The sequence below is a fragment of the Lycium barbarum genome, chromosome 7, assembly GCF_019175385.1.
Source record: "Lycium barbarum isolate Lr01 chromosome 7, ASM1917538v2, whole genome shotgun sequence".
NCBI lineage: Eukaryota > Viridiplantae > Streptophyta > Magnoliopsida > Solanales > Solanaceae > Lycium > Lycium barbarum.
Genome location: NC_083343.1, coordinates 132,199,350 through 132,224,707, shown reverse-complemented (window position 1 = coordinate 132,224,707; position 25,358 = coordinate 132,199,350). Strand labels below are relative to the sequence as shown.

The following is a 25,358-nucleotide window of genomic DNA, read 5'->3' as shown; positions in this document are numbered from 1 at the left end:
TATGGATATTGTTTTTTCCCCAGACATAATGAGGCATAATGTTGTATAGTATTATATATTGATTACGTGCTGTAAATATTTTCAGAAGCTGACCCGGCCCGACCCATCAACTACATCCAATGAAAAAGCTCCAAAATGCAAACTTATGCTCATTTCGATTGGCTTAGCAATTTGACAGTCAAAAAAATGCCACTAATGTACACATTAATCTTCATCTTCTGTATAATTAGCTTATATGTAATTTCCATAGGACGTTGAATCTTTGTTCACAAAGTTCTGTAACGCTTACAATTTGCACTTAATTAAATTCATAGTTTGAATGATTACAACAACATATCCAGTGAAATCCCACAGTATAAGGTCTGGGGAAGGTAAAATATAAGCAGACCTTACCCCCATTTCGAAAGATAGAGAAGTTATTTCCGAAAGACCCTCGGCTCAAGAGAAAACATGACGAGAAAAGGTCAGATAAGAGAAATGGTACTGCAAATTGAACAATTAAAAACCTCATTATGTACTCTGAATTCAAAAACCCCATCGTATTTTGCTTTGAATAAATATATATAAATTCTCCCAAAATGACATTTTTCAACTTACGTACCAAACGCAAAAAAAAAAAGAAAGTAAAATTACTTATTTTTCAAAAAAATATTTTCTTAAAAAAACACTTTCCGTCGTACCAAACCAAACACGCCCTACGTGTGATTTAAAATCCATGTCAGCTATCAGCGAACACGTGAGTTAGAATTCTAATTGACCCGACCCGACCCGTCAACTGCGTCCAATGAAAAAGTTGCATTTCAAACATATGGTCATTTCGATTGGCTTAATTAGCAATTTGACAAGACATTAAATCATTAATGAAGATTTTCACCTTCAATGTATAATTAGGGTTAAATATATCTGAAAATTGAATAATTAAATTGCTGTGATTTTTTTTGAGATTGTTTCGTAATGGAAAGTAACGTACAAGGACGACTTGTTGGTTGTGAAATTCATGGATTTCGTACTATGCAAGGTACTATTATCTAAATCTAATTTTTAATAATTGCAAATATAAATTGTCTACTGCAAATTTATTAGGTTTATTTGAAAAAAAAAAAATGCTTACTTTGAATGTTGCTACTGTTAATAATTAGTATGTGTTAATTTTAAACTAGTTGCAAGGTACTGTTATCTAATCTAATTTTGAAAAAAATGAAATTTATAAATTGTGTACTGCAAATTTATTAGGTTTATTTGGAAAAAAAAATGCTTACTTTGAATGTTGCTACTGTTAATAATTAGTATGTGTTAATTTTAAACTAGTTGCAAGGTACTGTTATCTAATCTAATTTTGAAAAATGAAATTTATAAATTGTGTACTGCAAATTTATTAGGTTTATTTGAAAAAAAATGCTTACTTTGAACGTTGCTACTCTTAATAATTAGTATGTGTTAATTTTAAACTAGTTGCAAGGTACTGTTATCTAATCTAATTTTGAAAAAATGAAATTTATAAATTGTGTACTGCAAATTTATTAGGTTTATTTGGAAAAAAAAAATGCTTACTTTGAATGTTGCTACTGTTAATAATTAGTATGTGTTAATTTTAAACTAGTTGCAAGGTACTGTTATCTAATCTAATTTTGAAAAAATGAAATTTATAAATTGTCTACTGCAAATTTATTAGGTTTATTTGGGAAAAAAAATGCTTACTTTGAATGTTGCTACTGTTAATAATTAGTACGTGTTAATTTTAAACTAGTTGCAAGGTACTGTTATCTAATCTAATTTTGAAAAATGAAATTTATAAATTGTGTGCTGCAAATCTAATTGGTTAATTTGGAAAAAAAAAGAAGAAGCTTATTTTGAATGTTGCTACTGTTAATATATACTATGTGTCAATTCTAAACTAGTTGCAAGGTACTATCTTGTATCTGTATACAGAAAATGTATCATCATCATGTTCCTGTTTATTGCAATCTAATCATTTCGAAAAGATGCTTACTTTAGTTGGCATTCGGATATAAGAATTGCGAAATTTTTAGAAATAAGTAGTAGTATTTGTTTTCAAGTTGAAACTGGTATTTGGAAATTGGAGTTATGTTTGGACATGAATACAAATTGGAGGTGTTTTTAATTTTTTTTGTGAGTGATTTGGAGTGAAATTTGTGAAAACAGCTTTTTGGAGTTTTCGAATTTGAAATTCAACTTCAAGTTGAATTCTGGAAAATTTTAACAATTCTATGTCCAAACAGTTTTCCGGAATAATATTGCAGGAAAAAAGTGAAAACCATTCATGGCCAAACAGAAATGTCACTACTATAACAATTATGACATCTCAATCTCAAACTAGTTGGATGGCTTATTTATCCTTTATATCTGTTCCACTGTATTAGGCTCGTTTCGTTCAAACTAGTTGGATGTCTTATAAATCCTCTGTATCCTTTCCATTCTATTAGGCCATTTCAATAATTTATGGCTTGTGCACTATACAATGTATTATCTTTGTATGCAGACAATGAATTGACTTGATATATTTTTGTCTTTCATAAGAAAAAACAGTTGGGAAACAGCCTGTCTACCTCACAAAGGCAGGGGTAAGATCTGCGCAGGGGCATATTTACTGGGCAAAATATAGTGTACTTGAACCCATGATCTCTCCGCAAAAATAGATATTTTATGTTTATGTTTCTTATTATTGATATAATATTATCTGCTGGCACCCATGCTCTGAAAAGACTAAATGGCGCACTTGGTTAAATACTAAAGTGTTTACCTAGAGGAATAGGGATTAATTCCTAACGAATACATTTTTTTCTTCTTCTTGTTTTAATGGTGCACCTATGTCCGAGAAATCCTAGATCCGCCTCTAGGTTTGTGTACATCCTATCCTCCCCAGACCCCACTTGTGGGATCACACTGGGTTTATTGTTCTTTTGTTGTATAAGAAAAAAACAGTCTAAGGTGAACTTACTTGGAGCAGCATAGTCATTGAGGATTCAGATAGCAGACTCCAACTTGCTTCAGATTGAGAAGTAGTTGTTGTTATGATTAAAAATACCAATTTTACTTGGTCTGGTTTGGATATTTAGAAGATTATAAAAACCAAACTGTGAACATCCGTACTCCTTGTATGCGGAGAATGTATTGTATTCATATTTGATATCGACATTGTTATCTTAATTATCTGAAAAAATGTACACATACTTTGTTTCTTGTGTACTGCAAACCTAATATTTTGAAAATGCTTTCTTTAATGTTGTTACAACAGTAACAACTACTATGCCTCGATTCAAAACTAGTTGAAGTTGGTTGTATGAGTCCTCTATATCAATTCAACTCCATCTCGGTCTATCTTACAAATTTTCTTTGACTTAATATTTTGAATCTATTTAGCTGACTACAGTTGATATTCTATGGTTCTTGCATAGATCTGGATATTCCCAACATAATGGAGGAATCAAAGATGAGGTGGCTCCGACCAAATGAAATTCATGCAATGCTTTGCAACCACAAGTATTTCAACATCAATGTCAAGCCTGTAAACCTGCCTAAAAGTAACCCTATTCTAAGCATGAGAGCTTCTTATGGTTTTGATCTTGCAATGATTTGATTGTTTTCTGGAAATCCATATAGTATTAGAGGAATTCGAACATGAACTCCTCATGGAAAAGAAAAACGTTTTTAGGACATGGAAGGTACCATGGCTTTCATCTAATATTCTCTGATTCCAATGCATAGGTGGCACAATTGTGTTGTTTGATCGTAAGATGCTCAGGAATTTCCGGAGAGATGGACATAACTGGAAGAAGAAAAAGGATGGGAAAACTGTAAAAGAAGCTCATGAACACTTAAAAGTGAGGTCTAACCACCTTTAATATGGTGTTCTTGCCATGATTGTTTGTTTACCTAGCTTTGTGTTTTTCTAATGGATAAATGCTTCTTATGTTGCATTTCTGCTATAAATTTCTAGGTTGCCTTTTGATTACAATAACTAATTTGAAAATATTTGCCCAAAGTAAAGGTTGTAGCCTATAACATGTTTTGGCATTAGTATTTGTTAGCAGAAGATTAAGGAGGCAAATGATCATTCAAATCCTGTTGTCGTCAAAATTTGGCATTGCGCTGAAGATGATGATTAGTACATATGATAGGAGGAAGTTACTGAGTGGCGGTAATGAAATTATAATGGGTGGGCTCAAACTTAGGCAATGAATAGGAAAAAGGAAAATATGAACCTTTGAATTGCATTTTCCCTGTAGCAGAGCTCCAATTTGAGGATGAGAATTATGTGGCTGTCACACATATATTGGAGAGCCTGAGAAAATCTTCAGTGAATGTCGGCAAAAACTTTATGGGTGGTCTGTCAACTGTTTATCTTCTTCAGTGCATGATTCAATGTGGTTAGACATGATGCGCCGATATAGGATGAATGCTTTTTTCTTAATGGAATATATGGAAACTATGTATCGATCTGCCATATATCTAGGCTAAAGAAAAGTTCCTAGAAGTTCTATTTGCTTTATCATTTAGTCATTTCAAAAGCGAGCCATTCCTTGTTTTTATCTGTAAACAAGGCTAGATAGTCTTATTTCGAACACCTACTCTGCCTACCAAGGCTAGACAGATGGAAAAAAATCAAGTATTTTTTTTTTTTTTGGTCTTCACCGGGTTCTCCGATTAGATAGTCTTATTTCAAACTTCCCCTGTATCTCCTGCTAAATCACTTCCGATTTATATTTGACTTAGTGTGATAAGCTTAGATATGTAACTGGCAAGCTTCCTGAACTGCACCGCAATACTTATGCCAGATGTTGCACATTTGGTGCTTCATTTCCTGGGTTTTTCATCTGTACTTTCTTACAAGCTTATTACAGAATCTTTGATGACTGATCTTTCCAAGATTGGTTGTTCTTGTTTTTCTCTTATTATTATTAGTATTTCTTTTTCTGTTATTGCTGCTGCTATGATTCTACTTTGATGCATAAAAGTTGTAAATCTTTTGTGGATCCTCAGGAAGTAAGTTTCTCCGCTGGAAAAAGGAGGTGGAATTTTGCTGTTTAAATTTTCTACTCGCTGCCTTGTTTTTTTCTCCTCTTTTTTATAAACAGGATGTGCTCTTTTCTAAATGATATCTGAAGTTATCTTGATTGAGGTGTAGTTTGCAATCCTTCCAGAAAGATGATTTTTAATTTGTTTCTTAGTGCAGGTTGGTAATGAAGAACGAATCCATGTATACTATGCACATGGACAAGATAACCCAACCTTTGTTCGGAGATGCTACTGGTTGCTTGACAAGTATGAATAATTATAGCACATAGGTCCTAAAACAACCTCGTCGAAATTGATTTCCATTTTCTTGTTATTCTTTGGTTAAAACTTAGTGGCTCGCTATAGCAGTTACATAAAATAGATGTATCCATGGAGTATGATTTCTGTCAATTTCTCTGATTTTATCAGGACTCTCGAACACATAGTCCTTGTCCATTATCGTGAAACTCAAGAGGTTTGTCTCCTATTCTTTTCTCCTCCCTTTTTTTTTTGGCTCTGAGAAAAACATAATAATTGTGAATGTTATGTTTGTTTTCATGCAGAGGAAATTGTTATTTGCTTTTTTCTTATCATTTCTCTATGATATTCATCAAGAACAGAGTAGTAATTGTTCATCCTCTGATTTTAAGAACTGGCAGAAATTCCTCTCTGCAAATTAATATTACATCACTGTCTAACAAGTCAAAGGGAGGTCAGTGTGCGTCCAAAAACCTGATAATTGCTATAATGGCGGTTCATGGAATTTTTAAGTCAAGGATGGGTGCTCCATTGCATGATAACTGAGGTGTTCTATGTTGAATGGAGGTTGCATCAAATTAGAATGACATCAGATTCATAAAGGAAGACAAAAGTCCATTTATTACGAACATTCCCAGGAAGGTTGACCCCAAAACCACATATGCGGCTACTGTCAGAGCTAGCAAGTGGCAGGCAAATGATCAAAAGGACGCAATGGTCAATACTAGCAACAATAAAATTGATGTGGAACGAGATGATGATTCCGCTGAGAATGGGCTACTGGCAAGATGTGTAGTTGGCCATTTTAGAAGAGATTTGAAGGAGACACCAACGCTTTCTGATCTAAGACGATGGGTCGTCTCGACTTGGAAGAACGCTTTCGAAGTGAACATCTACGAAATGGCAGAATCGTTCTTCCTCTTTGAGTTTCCAAACAAACATATGGCGGAGCATGTATTGCAGGGTGTTTGGACTTGGAAAAAGGAGAAAATCTTTCTGGAATGGTGGTCGCCGGTTGTCGGATGTAGCACTGATATTCAGGAGAAAGATGGGACTTGGATCAGAGCTATGGGGCTTCCGCTTCATCTCTGGTCAGAGAAAACCTTCAAACCTATTGGAGACCAATGCGGTGGATGGCTACAAACAGAGGAAGAAACATCCCTTAAGAATCATCTCAAATGGGCTAGGTTGAAGATAAAAGGAGGGGGCAGGAATGTACCTACAGAAGTAATACTAGAAGAAAAGGGTTTATTTTTCATCATACCTATTTGGAGCGAGACGCCGGCGAGGGTGGTTGCCGGAGAAGATGGTCGGAAACTGGTGACAGACCATTGGGTAATAGAGAGATCCAACTCCCATATTAGGGTTGACAGCTGCAAAGTTGACTTACCAGAGCACGTGGGTGCCGAAAAGGGCAAAAATCGTAGCAGATTTTCTTGGGAGCAGGAGACGGCACGTGAGGGAGAGCTGGTCAACGATATTTTAAGAAGGATATTGGACCTTCTAACGATAGTGGGCTGACCAAACTGAAAATACCAGAGGAAGCAAATTTCGAAACCTATGGGAAAAAGAGTTCTCTGTTGGGCTTTTCATTAAAGCCCAAATCCCTAAAGAAAGATATGGGACCAGTCTGCTGTATCCCCAATCGATTAGAGCAGCCCAGTTATCTCGACCCTCTTAACCCAGAAGCTGAAGAAACCTCGGACTGCTTCATCTCAAAAAAATTACAGCTGGCAGTAGCAGTGCGACAGGAGAATATACACGATCCTGAGATCGATTGCACATGCAAACCTCAATTAGCTCGATTTCATGGAGAAGATGACAACAGTGATGATGATCAAGGATCCAGGGACTTCGTCACAAATATCACAGAGGGAAATTGCTCACAGATGGACCAATTTCAACAGTTGGAGCAGTTGACAATTGAGGACATTCAACCTTTGGATGTACAAGTGCAGGTAGTTGAGGGGGAGACAATTTTAAGGGTGCAACAAAATATATTGAAGTTTAGCAAACAATTGGGTGTGGAAACTCAGGGGTATGAAGATGAAATATGGGCCTTATTCTTGAAGCTGGATAAAAGAATACAGGAAACACTCAGCAAGACCAAATCGTCATCTTCTAAACCTAGGGGTCAGAATGAAGTGAAGAATCTTCAGGAATTCGGAATCAAATTCAAAGATGGTGAGCCAAGGACTAGGGGGAGGGAAGTTAGCAATGTTTCCCGATGAAAGTACACATTATCTCGTGGAATGTGAGGGGATTAAACGATCTCGACAAGAGGAGGGTGATCAAATCTTTAACACTCGATTGGAGGGCTGACATATATTGTTTCCAGGAAACTAAAATGGAAGGGGATTATGGGGAAGTAGTTAAGCATTTATTCAGTAATAGATGGGCAGATTACGTGGGTTTGGAGGCAAATGGTAGAAGTGGAGGGATTCTTATCATGTGGGATAAAAGGGTTTGGACGGGGGAATTAATCAATTTTGGTTTTTCCTCTATTTCCTGTAAACTCTGTTCCAGATTGGACAATTGTAACTGGGTGTTAACTGGGGTTTATGCTCCTAATTGCAGAAAAGAAAGAAAGGAGCTTTGGATGGAACTAGCAGGAACTAGAGGTGCATGTGAAGGAGCCTGGGTAGTCTGTGGGGATTTTAACACCACCAGGTTCCCTACTGAAAGAAGGAATTGCACTGTTTTATCTAGAGCTATGAAGGATTTCTCTAGAATCATTGAAGACCTTGAACTTGTGGATCCTCCTCTGCTAGGTGGAAAATACACTTGGTTCAGGGGTGATAATTATGAATGTTCCTCAAGAATTGATAGATTTTTGCATTCTGTGGAATGGGATGAAAAGTTCAGCATGATTAAACAATCTGTTTTACCAAGGATTATCTCTGATCATTCCCCTATATCATTGAAATGTGGAGAATGGGATTTCTCAAAATCATATTTTAAATTTGAGAATTGGTGGATGGAGGTTGCAGGTTTCAAGGAAAGGGTGGAGGAATGGTGGACATCTTGTGAAGAATCAGGTAGACCAGATTATATTCTGGCCTGTAAACTGAGGTTCCTGAAATCAAAACTGAAGGAGTGGAGTGCTTTAAATGGGGGGAATCTGAAGGTCAAGAAAGCAGATATCCTATACAAAATCAACTCTATAGATTCCATACAGGAGCAAAGAACCTTAACAGAAGATGAACTACTTTTGAAAGCAAGTTTACAAATGGAGTATCATGAAGTGGCAAAAAATGAGGAAATCTCATGGAGACAAAGATCTCGAATTCTATGGCTGAAGCAAGGGGATAAGAACACTAAGTTCTTTCAGAGGATGGCTAATTGCCATAAGAGGTACAACCACATTGACAGTCTAGAAGTGGAGGGAGATACCATCACTGATCCACAAATAATTAAGGGGGAAATTGTGGATTTCTATCGGAGACTTTACACGGAGACAGAATATTGGAGACCTGGCTTCAATCTACGAGGAGAGTTCAGAGTTACTGAAGAGGAAAATGTTTGGCTACAGAGAGACTTTGAAGAACAAGAGGTGCTCGACTGTCTGAAATCATGTGCAGCTGACAAAGCTCCGGGTCCAGATGGCTTTTCTATGGGATTTTTCCATTGCTGCTGGGAGATTGTGAAAGAGGATCTGATGAACACTGTTAGGAATTTCCATAGAAGTGAATTCTTTGAAAAGAGCTTTAATGCAACTTATATTGCATTAATCCCCAAGAAGAATGGTGCCAAGAGACTAAAAGACTTCAGACCCATTAGCCTGATTGGGAGTGTGTATAAAATCATCTCTAAGTTGCTCACAGAGAGGCTTAAAAGAGTGATCAACAAGTTGGTAAATGGACACCAAATGGCTTTCATAAGAGGTAGACAAATTATGGATGCAGCTTTGTCAGCAAATGAATGTGTTGATTCTAGACTTAAAGGACAGAAAGCAGGCATATTATGCAAACTTGATATTGAGAAGGCATATGACCACGTTAATTGGAACTATCTACTTAAAGTTCTAAAAGACATGGGTTTTGGGGTGAAGTGGATTAAATGGATTTCTTTCTGCATAAAGACAGTAAAATTTTCAGTTTGGTGAATGGTTCACTAGAAGGCTTTTTTGCCTAAGAAAGAGGTTTGAGGCAGGGTGACCCTCTTTCACCTTTCCTCTTTCTCATTGCCATGGAAGGTGTAAATCAGATGTTTCAGGTAGCAAAGGAAAGGAGTTTTGTGAAAGGGTTTAGAGCTGCAGTCGGGGGGAACAATGGCACTGAGATCACACATTTACTATATGCAGATGATTCACTGGTTTTTTGTGATGCAGATATCAGCCAGGTGGAATATTTGAGGTCTATTTTGGTGATTTTTGAAGCAGTATCAGGGCTACATGTTAACTGGAATAAGAGTATGTTGTTTCCAGTCAATAAAGTGGAAAATATTCAAGTGCTAGCAAAAATTCTAGGGTGTGAGGTGGGAGCCTTACCCACCATTTATCTAAGACTCTCCTTGGGTGCAAAAAGTAAAGCTCTGGAAATTTGGAATGGTGTTTTGGAAACGTGTGAAAAGAGGCTTGCTAGTTGGAAGGGGCAGTATTTATCATTGGGCGGCAGAGTCATTTTAGTCAACAGTGTACTGGATGCCCTCTCCACATATGTCATGTCTCTGTTTCCTATCCCATCTAATGTTCTGAAAAGAATAGATTCATTGAGGAGAAATTTCATTTGGCAAGGCAACAAAGAAAGGAAAGCAATCCATTTGGTTAAATGGGACTGCCTCATCACCAGTAAGAAGGATGGAGGACTTGGCATTAGGGATCTCAAAATCCATAATCAAAGCTTACTTATGAAGTGGTTGTGGAGATATAACATGGAGGTCAATGCATTATGGAGGAGGTTTGTGCATGATAAATATGGCCAAGAAGAAGAGTGGTGCTCTAAGTCAGTTAATAGTCCCTTTGGAGTGGGTGTTTGGAAAGCTATTAGATCATTGTGGCCATCTCTGGCCGAAAATATCAGTATAAAAGTGGGCAATGGAAGGAAAATTCTCTTGTGGCATGACAACTGGCTTGGGCATGGATCCTTAAAAGATTTGTTTCCTGAGTTCTATAATATTGTTACTCTACCGGAGGTAAAACTTGAATCAGCTAAAGGAGTACATGGATGGAATATTACTTTCAGAAGATTACTACATGACTGGGAATTGGAAAGAGCTGTGGAATTATTCAAGACCTTGGAACAATTTCAAGGTTTTAAAGAATCTGAGGATTCTTTGTACTGGAAACATGGCAATAATGGTGTTTTTACTGTCAAATCAGCATACAATTATCAGCTCAGGCAATATACACAATCCGATCAGTGGCCATGGAAATCCATTTGGAAGACTAAGGCACCGTATAAGGTTTCATGCTTCTCTTGGCTGGTAGCAAGAGAAGCTTGTCTCACCCAGGAAAACTTAAGGAGAAGGGGTTTTCATCTATGTACTAGATGTGTTCTGTGTGATGCAGCCAGAGAAAGTAACTCACACTTATTTATACATTGTCCTTTCACTATACAATTGTGGCAATTTTTCTTGAACATGGTAGGACTAAGTTGGACTATGCCGGCGAACAACTGTGAGCTATTGAAGTGCTGGAACTATAATGGGGGAGCAGTAAGACAAAAGAGTTGGTGGAAACTTGTCCCAGCAGTTATTTGGTGGATAATTTGGAAGGAGAGGAACAATAGAGTTTTTGAAGACAAATGCAATTCTGTGCAGAAAATCAAGATGAATTGTGTCATTTTGTTTCACTTTTGGTATAAAGAAAACTATGTAGAAGAGGCTGAATCACTAGTTGATATGATAGGGGTTCCTTGTGAAGGAGTAGTCCTCAGCATGGTGGGGTGTTTTTTTTTTTTTTTTGTAAGTATGGCTGCACTGTCATGGTGCAGGTTTAATATATATATATAAATATACATGTTACCAGTCTCAAAAAAAAAGAATGACATAAGAAGATAACAGGTTTCATGTGTAAGAAGAACTTTAGATTTCATAACTAGAAAATTGTCCATCTTTCTACATGAAATGAGGCTTATAGCCGTCTTTTCCAAGTGTATGCAGCTAATGCTGCGATGATGTGTTCTTCCTGGAATTTGTTTGATTTTCAAATCAGTTTGACTTAATTACAAGGTATAAAACTTTTTGAGATATGTGAAACATTGAGAAAATGTAACTGTGACACATTTTTTGTTATGCTGCCTAGAGGTTACTGGTTTATGTAGTCACTGTGGTGGCGCCTGCTAACATGATCCTCGTCAGCCAAAGGCAGGAGCTTTTCTAAATTTGATCAGGTGTAATCAGGAGACTTATTTTTCAAGTGCTCCAAGGGCACTTCCAAAGCAGATGAACATGCTGATATTAAATTACTTTAAAACATATCCATACATGCCAAGGTTCTCATTTCTAGTTATTATGTGGATTGCAAACAGTATGTTAATTCAGTTATTGGCTATGTTCACTGTACAATCACAGGGTTCCTCCAACAACACAGTTGCACACAGTTCTCCAGCTGCCCCAGTTAATTCTGGTTCGTCATTGTCCGATCCAGCTGATCTGTCCTCTTCTTGGGTTTTATCAGGAGGACCTGATTCGACAGTTGATCGCCAATACTCCACTAGCCAACATGCACATTTAGGTACTGTAAAATTTACTTTGTAGAAATGATATCTCTTTGCAGTTTATATTAATGGAAGTGTTGATAGGCTGAACTAAATATTCTATTGATGTTAGGTAAAATCGGTGATTAATCTTCAGTCAAAGCCATAGCTGTAAAAAAAGCACCGAGCAGTTTCTTTTGATGAAAATGGAGTTATGTCTTTTTTATAGGATGTTTCACATACATGCAAAAATATTATTCTGTTTATGCTACTAGAGCTTGGCCTAATTGTAATCTTGGATATGTTCTAAACCTTTTTTTCTCATTCAAAAGTGGCTAATTAAAGTCCTTGTCTTCTACTGATTGACAGAGCCTAACAGGGATACAACCGTCCAAAATCATGAACAGAGACTACTCGAGATTAACACACTGGAATGGGATGAGCTGTTGGCACCTGGTGATCCTATCAAGATAATTGCTAATCAACAAGGTATATGCTTGATGCTATTATTATTACTGCTTGTACCTTATAGACATTATTTATTATTTACATTCATCAAAATAGTAATTTATTAGTATTTACCTAAATTATGCAGCTGGAGGTACAACTGCTTATATGCAGCACACACCGTATGAGCAACACAATCTATGTGAATTAAGTGGTTACAGCCTCAATGTGAGTAGATATATGCACAGCTTGCTTCACTGGTGTAATTCTCCTCCAACTCACATTTTTTTCTCATCATTTTCATCTTCTCTATGTTGCTGCTATGATTTATTTTTATCTTCACATATCTTAAGCTATCAATGACAATACAAGTAGCGTTCTTTGATTTGGATAACTTTGTAGTTCTAGACTGGTTGTTGTAAAATTATCTTAGGGAGGAACCTTTCCCGTTGATCCATTTTAAGGAAATATGGTTCATCAGAGAGCAAGCTCCACAAAAGATATACTACTTAATTTCCTTAAATAAAAACTCCTCATCTGAGTCCTGAGATTAACTAACTTAGAACACGTATACCTTAAAATCAAAAGTAGAGAGTTATGCAGAACTACTTGTATGTATGTTGTATGATCAAATAAATTGACAAATTGGTTTTGATACTTGAATTGAAATTCTTAGTAGGCGTTTGACTTTGACCATGAAAATCAAATATTTTTCACTTTATTTGGAATTTTGAAGTTGAAGTTGTGTTTGGTTATAGTTTTTGCAAAAGAATATTTGTTTGTTTGAATGTATTGAAAGTGAAAAAAGTGAAGACAAGTTTTTAGGTGTTTTTCAAATTCCAAGCTGTATTTAGAATTTTCATGGCCAAACGCTGATTTCCAAATAATGTGAAATAATTTTCCGGAAAAAAGTGAAAAATTCTCATGGCCAAACGGGTCCTAGTGTCCTGCTTTGTACCAACATGCATGAGCAATACTTCTTACCTTTATTATCAAAACCAATAGAAATCCAGTTTTATTGAAGTCTAAAATCAACTTTATACTTTAAGAAACTAGAGTAATTCTCTTGGTGCAGGAGTGTGGTGACTTGGAATGAGATACACCTAAAGAGTAGTAAAACGCTGTCTTCCTCTACTTCCTCTACTTAGCTACTCACATGTACTGTATTATGTTTACTCCCTTGAACACAACCTTTTTTTTTAAAATACCCTTTTCAGGTTATGGTGTTCATAATTTCAATTTTGCACACACTATATAAGATTATCTTCCACTTATTCTTTGTCTTATTTATATTCATGCATTCACATACCATGTGTATATGTGTACTTGTCTATCCTATGTACCTGTTATGGATCTAACCTTTAACTTCTGCTTTAAATCCATCCTTAGCAATTGTCAAGTACCTGCCATCCGGTTTTATCTTTCTTTCGTTTGGACTGAATACTACTCGGTAATATTATTTTTTTCCCTTTCTGTTAGTTGATTACTAATATTGGTTCTTGTAGGGTGTCTCCTCTTCTCTTGAGAGAATGTCTACAGTTAACAATTCAAATGAGATTACAGTCCAGACAGTGGATGGTCAAATGACTTCAAGTTTTCAGAAGAATGAGTCTGGAGTAATGACAGTAAGCACAGGCGATTCCTTTGATAGTGTGAACAAGGATGGACTTCAAACTCAGGATAGCTTTGGAAGGTGGATGAACTACCTTATCGCTGATTCTCCAGAATCCACAGATGATCCAACTCCTGAATCTTCAGTGTCTACAGGTCAATCATATGCAAGGGAGCAGATATTCAACATAACAGAAATCTCGCCTGCGTGGGCTCTTTCAACTGAAGAAACAAAGGTCCTTTCTTCACACACATGCTATCTTGCTACTACTGTTCTCTTTGCAAGAAGAAAATGCTGTCTCTCATGATTTTGGCTTTAATAAATTAAACTCAGATAAAACATGAGCGGTAATATCAGAAAAAAAGGAAACTTAATTACTCTTTGCGTGCTTGTGTTACCTGTTTCATTCTTAAAGAACCACAAAATGTGTTCAATGTCATTTTGCCTTAATAGAAAATAAGTGATTTGTTAAACCTGATCTGTCATAACATAACATTTTAGGTTGAGAATTAAGATTAGTTAGCTTATCAGGGAAAAAAAGGAGAAAAAGTTTAGGATGCTGTGGTCACGACTTGTTTTGTGAATGTGATGTGTTCAGTTATCAAAGAGAGATTTTTTACCTCTTTAAACTTTAAGATATTATTCATATAGTATTCGTAGTTCTTTGGCATGGTCAAGAAGGTCAAGATGAACATGTATTTTGAGCTACGATCTAACAGTTATACCTTTGTCTCTATGATTACAGATTGTTGTCATTGGGCATTTTCACGGAGGACAGTCACATCTGGAAAGTTCTAGCTTGCATTGTGTATGTGGAGATTCTTGTTTTCCTGCAGAAGTTCTCCAACCTGGGGTATATCGTTGTGTTGTTTCTCCTCAAACCCCTGGACTGGTAAACATGTATTTAAGTTTCGACGGTAATACACCTATTAGTCAAGTCATGAGCTTTGAGTTTCGAGCTCCCTCAGTACATATTTGGCCAGATTCTCCGGAGAATAAATTTAGTTGGGATGAATTTAGAATTCAAATGAGGCTTGCTCATCTGCTGTTCTCTACATCTAAGAGTCTTAATATTTTATCCGGTAAAATACATCAAGATTTGCTGAAAGATGCAAAAACATTTGCTGGAAAATGTTCTCACATTATTGATGATTGGGCCTGTCTGATCAAATCAATTGAAGACAAGAAACTCTCTGTGCCATGTGCAAAAGACTGCTTGTTTGAGCTCTCTTTGCGAACCAGATTACAGGAATGGCTGTTGGAAAGAATTGTGGACGGATGTGAAATCGCGGAACATGACGAGCAAGGTCAAGGAGTTATCCATTTGTGTGCTATCCTAGGTTACACTTGGGCTGTATATCCATATTCCTGGTCTGGTTTGTCATTGGATTATCGAGACAAATATGGATGGACAGCTCTCCATTGGGCTGCATATTATGGAAGGTATCCTTAGTTACAGTTCTGAAATGTTGCAAGTATCTATTGTTTGATTCTTTCTTTTCTATTCATAATTCTTTGCTAATTTAAACTCCTTAAAATAGTTGTTACTCCTTTGGTTGTGTTGAAGTTGAACTGCTGTCCACCAACCTGTCTGGCCCGTTTTCAACTCATTTCTCCCCTCCAATGATAAAGAAAGTATAACTAACGTGGAACATATATTTTCGGCTGTTTTGATCTTTTCTAGTATAAGGTTGTTTATATTTGAGCATTTGGACTGACAGGGAAAAAATGGTTGCGACTCTTTTATCTGCTGGAGCAAAACCAAATTTAGTCACAGATTCTACTTCAGAAAACCTTGGTGGATGTACTGCTTCTGATATTGCATCTAAAAATGGTCATGAGGGTTTGGGAGCTTATCTTGCTGAGAAGGCTTTAGTTGCACAATTTAAGGACATGACCTTAGCTGGAAATATCAGTGGTTCACTCCAGACGACTACTGAATCCTTAAACCCCAGGAACTTCACAGAGGAAGAGCTAAATCTGAAAGATAGTTTAGCAGCTTATCGTACTGCTGCAGATGCAGCTGCACGTATCCAGGCTGCATTCAGGGAGCGGTCACTGAAAGCGCGGACAAAAGCAGTTGAGTCTTCAAATCCAGAGATGGAAGCACGTAATATAATTGCGGCTATGAAGATTCAGCATGCTTTCCGCAACTATGAGATGCAGAAACAGTTGGCAGCTGCTGCACGAATCCAGTATAGGTTCCGAACTTGGAAGATGAGGAAAGAGTTTCTTCACATGCGCCGTCAGGCCATCAAAATTCAAGTAAGGCATCCTTTATTCTGTTACTTTCCTATTAAACTAACAGAATAACATGAGCCATCTCATGCATCAAAGGGAAATGAAGTTTAAACTGATTTTGAATAATCAGTTTAAGTTATTAGTGTGTTTCAACGTTCTTTCAATTTCATGCTTATTATTTGCCCACTGAACTGAGTCGGGCCATCGCGTTCTGCAATTGGAAGCAAGGACTATAACCTTTCTTTCCTGAAAAATAATGGAATACTAGCAGATAACCTGAAAAGATCCTCCTTGTTGTGAATATGATTTTTGATGCTCCTGGATTTCAAGCTTGCTGGAAAAACAACTCTTGTTATTATGTATTGTACTACTGTAGAAGACAACAGCCTTAATTAGTGCAACCTGCCTCCGATTTATGCAGGCTGTGTTCCGTGGTTTCCAAGTCCGAAGGCAGTACCGGAAGATAATTTGGTCTGTCGGTGTGCTTGAAAAGGCACTATTTAGGTGGCGTTTGAAGAGGAAAGGCTTTCGTGGGCTTAAACTCCAGTCTAGTCAAGTAGTTAATAATAAGCCAGATGATGTGGAGGAGGATTTCTTCCAAGCCAGTAGGAAACAAGCTGAAGAGCGTATTGAAAGATCTGTTGTGCGAGTTCAGTCCATGTTTCGTTCAAAGCAAGCACAAGAACAATATAGGAGGATGAAGTTAGAACATAATAAAGCAACGGTAATTGTTATTACAATTATTTTCGAGATAGATCAGGGTACAAAATTGTAAGGTAGTATTTTGATTACAAAACTCCTATACATTTACCGAATTTATTTTTCTTGACAGCTGGAATACGAAGGGACTCTTGATCCTGATACTATGATGGAGTAAGAGGACAAAGTACAAGCATTTCATATTTTTGGCTGCTATGGCACTGCTGATGTGAAACAGGATTTGGTGCCGACTTATACTGCAAGCCAGTGAGTACATCAGCAGATCTTGTAAATTTATAGATGCAGGTAGTCTTCTTGCATTGACCCTCCAAATAATTTTCCGGTAACGTGAGGGTCGGACGATAATGAAACCAGAGTTGGGTCTTCACCGGTAGAAGCTGTTTCTCGAGAAGCAAACAGGCCCTTCTACGAAAATATTGACTAGATACACACATTTTGATGACAACCCGATTCGGGCATGGTAAGTTTCCTTGATAGCAAGTTGTTATGGAGAGTGGTTCACTGTTTGATCACCCGAGTATCTTTGAGAGAAGCTAACTGGTATATGAAAATCAGAAGAAATTAGATCCGCCAAGACATGAAATGAAACTAAGCTGTATCTTTTTGTCAAATTTAGTGAGTTTATTTTGACCATCTCTTGCAAAACGGTCAAAAGGTATTCTCTTGATTGTGAAATGTTCTTTTCCTTGATCCTTTATAAAAATGTGGAGGAAGGACTATGAAAATTGCTCAGAGATTATCTTTTTCTGCTTTTACTTTCTACTATGTATAGAGCCCAAGCGCTTTTAAGGTCAGCTCAATTCTCTTATCCATCGGTCCAATGCCCGGGATCATCTCATGGACCCAATTAATACCAACGAGGAAAACCTCGTTGGTGTCCCCTTAACAATCTTTCTGGCATCACTAGAGAGAGTAAATTTCCTATCCTTGGTCAATTTAGGATTTTCTTCTTTCTATATTTAGTTACGCTCTGCTCGAGCCTATGCGAAGCAGATATATATATATATATCCATAAATCATATAGCCACAAATTCACTAAGGGGGACAAGAACACCTCAATTTGTCGAACAATGGTACAAGCAAACTTTTTAGACATCTACAGTAAAGAAAACTACTAATTTTGCTTTTTCCAAAAACAATTATTTTCCTGAACATGTCCATATATGCATTTACATTTCTTAAACATTTGCACGATTCAGGATTTCGATTGGCTCCAGTTGAACAAAACATATTCTTTGTCAACTTTTTCATAACACTAAGTTATGTTGATTGATAACAATAAGCTCAAAATGGAAAAAAACAAACCGCAATTTCCCACTTTTTTAACCCAAAAAAATAATAATGACACGATGATTGGATGAGAAGGGGGATGCTGCCAAGATGAGAAGGAACAAGTAGGGTTCCACCATTTGAGTTCGGTTGATTAAATAGGTCGATCCTGTGCCATTTTTAGATTCCTATTAAGGGAAAAAGTAAAACTTGTCTATTCCTACTGAATGGAAAGAGATGAAAATCACGGCCCCTCGACTAGACCTATTGATTGAGGAGCTCATGAATGGAGCAAAACGAACATGATTAAAGAATGGTAAATACTTACCATCACTGGGTGTTTACACTAAATTAATGTAATTTTACCATGGTTAAGTGATTTAATGAAGTAAATATATACATTAATTAATCATGGTTAAGAGATAGTTGTAAATTTAAACACGTCATACACCCATTGATTAGGTATAAACACTCAGCATGAATACATATAAGTAAATTCTGATTCTACTAGAGAAAGAAAGCAAACTCTTGCTCGTTATAGAAGCTATCAACGAAGCAACCTCTACCTCTACCCCATGCTATGTGAATTGGACATGCTAAATTATAACTTAACTCCATGTAATACAGTAACATAACATTGTTTTCGTACAATTCTTGTATAGTTGAATGGAAAAACAGGGATAAATACGAGTTCTACAGACTGTGTCATCCCAATTTAATGGTCAAAATATCGCAAGTTAAAATGTAATACTTCCATCACAATTCAAGATCCTAGTGGCTTTCTGGCTACTATTCAGTTGAACATTTAAAGATTAAAGACCGCAACAAGTAGCCACTTTTAGTGTTTAAAACATATCCTGTTATCAAAGTTTACTCAGTTTTGAAAAACTTTATACCGGTTCTTTTTCATACTCGTAACTATCAAAACCGAACTTCATACCCAAATGTCTGAAGTTTGAACTATCAAAGCCAAAACTCTAAACCTTTGGGTGTGAAGTTCTGAAGTTAGGCTTTGGTAGTTCAAAATTCATACCTGAAGGCAAGAAGTTTGATTATGAGGTGATTAACCTTTTTAGAGACTTCAATTATTCCTTAAAATAACAGTCCTAAAAATGATAAGGAACGACACCAGGAGGCCATTTGTAAACCCAACCCCTAAATTTCCTAACTAAAATTTACTTGACATAGCTTACATTATTACCTATTTATGAAACATAACTAAAATTTACAATAATTATATTTAGTAGCTAAAATATAACATATTTACTTCCTATAGCTATCACTTTTTTACCACTCATCTGATAACTTCCCACACCCCTAAATTTAAGCCAAAAAAAGGTCCCTCTCTCCTATCCCCCTAAATACACACCATTATGCCCAATATCCCTTAATTTCCTCCAATTTCAAATCAGTTTTACAATAGTTCATCTTCCTTGTTTATCTCTAATTGACTACTCATTAATTTCACTCATAATTCAAATCTAATTCCCAAAAAAGGTAAAATTATTTACTGATTTTTACGTTTCACCGTGTATTTAACCTATATATTTATGTTGTATTTTCAGTATATTTAGTTCGTTTGAATTTTTTAGTTCAGTTATTACAGATCTGTGACTTAACCAGATCTATATTTATTTGCATTTTAAGTATATTTTTGTATTGTTTATTTTTTTCACACGTTTCTTCAGTTACTTCGTGTTTATTGTTCTTCACCATAACTATAACTTTTTGTAGTATATTTAACCATTTAAATACAATCGAAATATACAACAAATATAACTTAGATATATTCCATAAGTCCACTTTTAATGTACAGTGTGTCATAGAAGTTAAAATTTCATCTAAATACACTCCCAATATATGTAAAATATATATGAAATATGGTTAACAGTAAACCAGAATAAGTAGTATCTAACAGATCAGTCAAAATGCAACTAAAATATAGCCAAAATATATACGAAATACAACTATTAAAACATAAATCCAAAGCAAAAGGTCAAATCAGTTTATATAGAGTAGACTTTTCAAATCTTATTAAACTACCAATATAACATAACATCTTGTTAGCTGTTTGAATGAGATATGAGATCAGATATGGAATGAGAGGATATTTGCGTGAATCAGAGAACATTAAAAACTGATTTTAATTTAAATTGGAATAGATTTTGTTTCCATAAATATAGCACTTTCAGTTTTCTCAGCGTGTGTATTTTTGTTATATTAATCCTATATTTAAGTCGACGCGTCTACTAGTAAACATAGGTCCTCCAGCTACGAATTGTAAATGTAGAATATCTAGTTACAGGTTGTTAGAAGGAGGTAAAAGGTAACTGTTTGTGAAAATTTTACATTTCCTAAATGATGACAGGACACTGCCAGTTAAACCCAAAGGCCCAAATCACATACTACTACATATGAAGTAATTGCACGATTTTCCCTTCAAATGTACTGGTCTTTAATTTTGTCCTTCAAAATTGAATTTATGCCTGTAGAAGCATAAGTTCTTTAAGGATGATTACGTAATTTGTGAATATTATAATGCGTAACTTATGTCCTTCTAGGCATAAGTTAGAATTTTAAGGACGAAAATTACCGACCAATCCATTTGAAGTAGACCATCATAAAATAGGTCAAAAGTGCAGATTACCCTACAGCAAAACCAATCCAAGGCTATTTTCGTCACTTCACATATCTTTAGGTTTTCAAGAAACAAATACCCCTAAGAACCCAAATCCATTCTCCTCTTTCACTTTATTCCTCACTGGTCAAATCCCTAATCGCCAGCAGCAGGTACCTATCGATTTTTTTTATTTTTTATTTTTTTATTGTTCATGTTTGAGCTAAATTATTTTTTTCTGTTATTATTGTTTTGCAGTTGTTTGTGAGAAAAAAGGAAGGTGAAGAAATGGCAAAGTCAAAGAATCACACAGCTCACAACCAGTCATACAAGGCACACAGGAATGGAATCAAGAAACCCAAAAGCCATCGTCACAGTTCCACCAAAGGGGTATCTTCAAAATACCCATTTTTCTGCTTTTTATGTTAAAAAATATATGCTTATTATTAGATATATAATTGCAGCTAATGGGGTATTTTGGCAGTGGGTGCATCTATATGCTCTGCTTGAGCTATTTATATATATATATATTCTTACAGAAGGGGAGCCTTGACGTAACTGGTAAAGCTGCTGGCATGTGACCGTCACGGGTTCGAGCCGTGAAAATAGCCTCTTGCAGAAATGCAAGGTAAGGCTGCGTACAATAGACCCTTGTGGTCCGGCTCTTTCCCGGACCCCGCGCATAGCGGGAGCTTAGTGCACCGGGCTACCCTTTTATTTTCTTACAAAATACTATGTTTGTGCTCTACAGTTTCGAAAAAAACATATATGTTTATGCTCTATGACATCATTTCACTATAACAGCCAGGGGTGGATATTTTCATTTTTTATGTCGATATATAGATTTTGAACATCCTTAAAATAAGAAAAGAGTTTGGTAAAGTGGTTTATAGGGTTTCAAAATTCACCTTGAGGTTTCAAGTTCAAATCGCAGTCACTACATTTTTATTTTTCGAACCCTCTCGGTGAAAATCATGGATCCGCCATTGATAACAGTCAAGTTGTTTTTGAAACCAACTTTCATAAAACCCATATTTTCTTATTAAATCGGGCAAATGTAGACCTTATATATAATATGAACATCTTTTTTACAAGATATTTAGTTATATTAAGTTCTATCACTGCCAGAGAAGTATAGGTGTAAAGATATTGGTATCCGCTGATATAAAATCACGGATTTACTTGTGAGATAAAACACCATCTTTTCTCCTTAGTTTGTTCTTGTTTAGACTTAGGATATTTGGATATTTAGATGTTAGGTTATTAAATCGCGCTAACATAGTCCATTTATATAATATGAACAGTTGTTTATACAAAATATATAGTTATACACTTATACTAAGTTCTATCACTGCCACAAAGTAATAGTAGGTCAAAAGATATCCGTCTCTGCTGATATAAAACACGGACATATGTTCTTGTTCTTTGTTTATTCCTGTCTAGACTTCAAAATTTTGGTTATCTTGGATGTAAGGTTATTAATTTGGGTGAATGTAGACCATAATATGAATAGTTTCTAAAATAAAATTTGTAGATATACTAAGTTCTATCACTGCCTCAAAGTAATAGTAGGTATTAAATCACAAAGCTTATGATTAAAAACCCATCTTTTCTACTTAGTTTATTCTTGTTTAGACTTCAAACTATTTGGATATGTATATGTAAGGTTAAGGTTATTAAATTGGGCGAATGTAGACCAATTTTTTTTATTAGCAGTTTTATAGCAAAATACTTGGTTACACTAAGTTTTATCACTTTCACAGAGTAATAGTAGGTGTAGTTATATTCTATGTCCACTGATATAAAATTATGGATTTGCATTTGATAAAAGCAATACAGAAACAGTTGATCTGTTGTTTTACTGAAGTTTGATGATTTTCTATTTTATGGTATAATGCAGATGGATCCCAAGTTTTTGAGGAACCAGAGGTATGCTAGGAAGCACAACAACAACAACAAGACTGTTGAATCTGCTGAAGAGTAAATGAAATTGTTACAGTAATGATCTATTGATCATGGCAGGCAATGTTTGATTTTGTTAAGATTTGGTTTGACATTTTCGTATTTGTAGTGGATAGTCAAGGTAGTAGGTAACCTTGATTTGACTATTAATCTATTGCTCTTTCAGTGAAAACAATTTAAAGTAACGTCGTTTTCCTTGCAATTCATGTTATGCTTATTTAGCAGTTCGTTCTTTGTGCAATCAGCAAGTTTTTTCAGCTTATCGTTTGTTACAATAATTTTGATAATCTCTAGTTGGACTTATAATACAAGTATTTATTGATCATTGGACTGAAAAGGGCTTGAATAAAGCTGAATTGATTTGGAAGATTCATGTAGTAGACTCCAACTTAGTGGTATTTGATTGATTCGGCAGTCTTTTTTGAAATAGGATCGTCTGATTTATGGATTCGCTTATTGGAGATACCTGTTTCTATTGCATAGGTGAATTGACTTCCCTAAGGTCTAAGTTTAAGTGATGTGAGCAGGTAAATCCTCTATGTTCAATCAGATATCTAATTATAGAAACTGAAAAATAGGTTAGTGGCACCGTGTGATGTTTTCTAGTGGAGTCTCAGTATCCATCTACTATAGAAACTGAGAATGGATAAGTGGCAACATTTGATGTTTTCTATTAGATTCTTTCACTTTCCACCGACTATACCCCATACGGGAACAATTGTGTTGTCTGAATGGTCTGGTTGATGAACGAGGTGGGTTGCAAAGACTGCCTCCTGGCTCCATTCTGCTTAGGCAAAAGTTCAACTTACCTGACCTTTAAGTTTTTCATGTTCGAATTTAGCGACTCGGTCATTGTGTCTGAATGCAATTTGCATGCCTCAACAGACCTTGGTTTTGTCGACTTCTCACAGTGTTGGACTTCCCCCACTATCTCCACTTGACATGTTTAGAGTGCCATTATAGCATTAGTCTCTAGTCATCACACCTTCTGCTCCTTGGTTTCTGCTACTAAATGCAACTTTATGCAATTTGTAAGAATGCTTCTTTTTGATAAAAAATAATGGATGGGTAGGTTATTCGATATCTGTACTAGTGGGGTAAACAGGTATCCCGCAAAATAGTTGAGGTGCTTGTAAGCTGGTCTTGTACACATCTTCCTACCTTTAATTTGTAATCAATCTATTGCGGAGCTTGAGTTTAAAGCATTTGTTCTATTGCGGAGCTTGAGTTTAAAGCATTTGTTATTCGGAGTCTACTACCTGACTAATTTGCATTGCGCTCGCATTTTATGGCTTTGCATTTTACTATAAAACATCCATGTGAGGAAATAGGGAGAGGAGTCTATTATTCCCTAAATCTTAAAGAAGTAAACAATGTATTATGAGAAAAAAGAAAAAAAAAGGCTGTTCTTAAACTTCCTATGGTTGAAGGAAAATTTGGACAAAAACATTATTAGATATCACTAGTATCTATCAGCTGAGGTAGGAGCTAGGAAGTAGTAGCAGTTTATAGTATGATTCTTAGTAACACCCATCATCATTGCATAACTATAAATTATTTTTATACTTTTTGAGTTTTGGTAATGATGAATTGATGATGTGTCCAAACGTTAAGGGGACCGGTTAAAGTTTCATGTTTTCTTGATTTGTTTATATGTGCATGCCATCTAAATTTAAGTTTGTTACGGATGGCCCTATATGTTTTGACGTCGAAAGAGAACAATTTAGAAATGCAAGATATTTTGTTTTCAACACTACTTTTTGACCCAAGAAGAAAGATCACGTTGGCAAATGCAATAAAGTAGTCGACATATCTAATTTCCACTTTCCATTATGAATTTCGGAGGTTGAAGTAAAATTTAAATATTGATTAAAAAAAAATTGCATAATAACTATTGATAAATCTAATTTGAGCTTATTATGGAGCATTTTATCTTTAATGCGTAAAATCTCTAAGACGAGAATTTGAATTTTATCGGGCCCAATATGATACCGGACATCAGATGAGAACCATAAAAAATAAGAGAAAATTTCATAAATAGTTATAGTTTAGAGCGTAATGATGAAATGTAACTATAATTTGCGTATTTAGAAAATATAGCTACAAATTTCAGCTGTTGTATCAGGCGGAGGAGTTTTATCAGGTAAGCATCAGTTGTATCAATGAAAGAGTTGTATCACACCGCTTATCAGCTCAACTGTATCAGGCTGGTATCGAGTAGGTATCAACTATATCAGACGAGTATCGACTGTATCTGCGTTGATTACTACTTTTCGTAATTTTTTTTTTTTGAAAGTATAGCTACATTTCTTAAATAAAAGTCTAAATATTTTTCCACATGGCGTAATTATTCCCCAAAAAAAAAAAACTACTCCATCCATCTCAATTTAAGTGTTTTAATTTGATTAGACACGAAATTTAAGAAATAAAGATGATTTTTGAATCTTGTGATCCTAAATTAAAAATGTATAATATACTAAATATCCTTTAAATCTTGTGATTATAATCTTGTCATGTAAAATATTTAACTTATCAACTTATTAAATATAAAAAGAGACACTTTTTCAGGACAGATAAA

The 25,358-nt window shown here is 35.6% G+C and overlaps 2 protein-coding genes across 4 annotated transcripts; both read left to right on the top strand.

Annotated features, from left to right (window-relative positions):
- The first annotated feature begins 824 nt into the window (after positions 1–824).
- Positions 825–17,666, top strand: LOC132604505 (calmodulin-binding transcription activator 6). Of its 3 annotated transcripts, XM_060318042.1 has the most exons (13): positions 825–1,018; positions 3,417–3,542; positions 3,727–3,842; positions 5,195–5,283; positions 5,446–5,491; positions 11,788–11,950; positions 12,282–12,401; positions 12,508–12,587; positions 13,865–14,206; positions 14,717–15,414; positions 15,693–16,236; positions 16,634–16,936; positions 17,045–17,666. In XM_060318042.1, the coding sequence occupies exons 1-13, from the start codon at positions 955–957 to the stop codon at positions 17,087–17,089; spliced, it is 2,736 nt and encodes a 911-aa protein (XP_060174025.1). In that variant the 5' UTR covers positions 825–954; the 3' UTR covers positions 17,090–17,666. The 3 variants fall into 3 exon arrangements, with proteins under 3 accessions (XP_060174025.1, XP_060174026.1, XP_060174027.1); XM_060318043.1 differs by lacking the exons at positions 3,417–3,542; positions 3,727–3,842 and having other exon boundaries at positions 837–1,018; XM_060318044.1 differs by lacking the exons at positions 825–1,018; positions 3,417–3,542 and having other exon boundaries at positions 5,190–5,283.
- Positions 17,667–20,835: 3,169 nt separating this feature from the next.
- Positions 20,836–23,007, top strand: LOC132604503 (large ribosomal subunit protein eL29z-like). Its single transcript, XM_060318041.1, has 3 exons — positions 20,836–20,991; positions 21,077–21,208; positions 22,719–23,007. Exons 2-3 carry the CDS (start codon positions 21,107–21,109, stop codon positions 22,800–22,802), a joined length of 186 nt encoding a protein of 61 aa, XP_060174024.1. The 5' UTR covers positions 20,836–20,991; positions 21,077–21,106; the 3' UTR covers positions 22,803–23,007.
- The last annotated feature ends 2,351 nt before the right edge of the window (positions 23,008–25,358 follow it).